General features: G+C 34.3%; 1 protein-coding gene across 1 annotated transcript; it reads right to left on the bottom strand.

The window, feature by feature from the left end:
- Positions 1-664: 664 nt before the first annotated feature.
- LOC115828242 (trace amine-associated receptor 8a-like) lies at positions 665-1,657 on the bottom strand. The gene has a single exon (XM_030792195.1). The coding sequence runs from the start codon at positions 1,655-1,657 to the stop codon at positions 665-667; it is 993 nt and encodes a 330-aa protein (XP_030648055.1).
- Between the last annotated feature and the right edge of the window lie 456 nt (positions 1,658-2,113).

Below are 2,113 nucleotides of genomic sequence, written 5' to 3' on the forward strand. Positions count from 1 at the left end.
CTTGTTACCGTCTTCAAGGGTTTAAAATAAAATACTTTGAGGGATGATATTGTTCAGATAACCTTTTACCTATGAAATGTATTCCTGCCATTGTAGTCCAACTGATGCATTCATAAGCATTTATCTTTACAGTTATATCACTGTGAAAGTACAAAAACCCCCCAAAAACACAGGCATCTATTAAATGTACAATTTTATTAAAGTGTTGAGTTTCAAGAAATGACAGTAGAAGACGCAAAATCAAGTAAATATTGTTCACACTGATGAACCTCTGTATGACATGCTGAAAAGACTGCTCAACCTCAGAGATAAGTAAATAATAAATGTCCCCATGCTTCTCAGGAGAGTAAACTGTATGCAGTTCAAACTTCTAATGTGATATTTTCCAGCAGTAAGACATGTTTTCCAAAGTGAAACTATAATAAATGTGAATTTATGAATGATTCATAAGCAATGCCAACAAATGTATGTACGTGACTGAAAAAAGTGACATGAACTGTGTGGGGTTTTTCTTATTTTGCATGGTCCTGGTTTCTTGTCTATCTTATAATTTCAAAGTGTCATAGGGTGGCAAAAGTGATCCTAAAACAGAATAACTTATTGCTGCATACAGGCATTACTTTATTTTTTTAACAAATTATTTTTACTTAATGATGAATTAAATTTATTCCATAAACAGGTTGTAGTATGATGATGATGAATCAAATATTCTCAGAGTTAAAATATGTTTGGCGGATATTTTAAACCATGGATAATATAGTGCGTAAATAAGTGGATTCATACATGAATTCATATACATCATCCAACACAGAAATGTCATGGCAACTGATTTAGATGTGATATTGCCCAGAGAAAGAATACTTATGTAATATGGTATCCAACAAAGTAGATAAACAAAAACAACAATGCCTAATGTTTTTGCCGCTTTTCGTTCAGACTTCTTTAGGGTTGAACCTTTCTCCCTCACTCTGATACCAGCTGTTATAGAGTTAATTACCTGGGCCTGATATTTTGTTGCACAGTAAATTCTCAAATATAAAGAAATTACAACTGAACAAGGGGCAATTAATGAAACAATAAGGTCAATAACTACCCACGTGAAGTTAATGACAAGCAGACACTCTCCATAACATGCACTGTGTGTCTCAGGGTAAAACATATGATTGAATAGAATAGTCACAGAATAAATAAGAGAACATAACCATGTAGTGGAAATACAGATTATCACCCTTTTAATGGTCACTTTGGTCGAATACAGTAAAGGATCACTCACAGCAATATATCGGTCTATAGATATAAAGACCAAATTTCCAAGAGAGCCTGACACCACCACAAACAAAATAAGTGGGAAAATGGAACAAAATGTCTCTCCAAAATACCAGCAGGTTTCAATTAGTCGGATGCCCTCTACTGGCATAACGATGAATCCAACAATCATATCTGCCACAGCCAGTGAGAGGACAAGCAGATTGGCTGGAGTGTGGAGCTGCTTGAAGTGAGAGATAGATATTATCACAAGCAGATTCAAAAAAACAGTCAGAGCCGACATTGATAAGAATATAATGTACATAAAAATATATTCAGATCTGGATCTCACATCCTTAGTGCATGAAACATTATGTAGTGGATAACAATATCCCTCATCCCAATACTCCATTTTAATTCAATGAAGGAAAATGTTTTGAGAATCCTTGTATGGTCTTAGGTATGCTGTTACAGTGACTGACCACTACTGCTTTTTTTACTTAGCATAGTAACTTTCACCAAACAGCACCTCTTTATAAATCTCTCAGAGAGAATCAGTTCCTCCGCCTTCATCGTGACGTGGTAAATCTGTTTACTGAGAATGGATCTCATAGTTCAGCTGGGAAGCTTATACTGAGGGCTTTCAATTTTGGAAACAGAAAAGGTCAATAATAGGTACAATTTAACATCTTAACAATTTAACGTCCTTCATTGATTCTTTTTTTTTTTTTTTCATGATTTCAGTATTTTATTTCAAACGTGCTATACATGTTTTATAAAGTAAATAAAGTAATTATAAATCCATGTACAGTTCCCAGTATAGAGTGTAGTCATTTCTTTCCCAGCATGCTATCCATGTGTCAGTGAG

Source organism: Chanos chanos, chromosome 15, assembly GCF_902362185.1.
Source record: "Chanos chanos chromosome 15, fChaCha1.1, whole genome shotgun sequence".
NCBI lineage: Eukaryota > Metazoa > Chordata > Actinopteri > Gonorynchiformes > Chanidae > Chanos > Chanos chanos.

Bases quoted from the DNA above. Each gene is read 5' to 3' on its own strand.
- LOC115828242 (XM_030792195.1), bottom strand. From the start codon at position 1,657: ATGGAGTATTGGGATGAGGGATATTGTTATCCACTACATAATGTTTCA.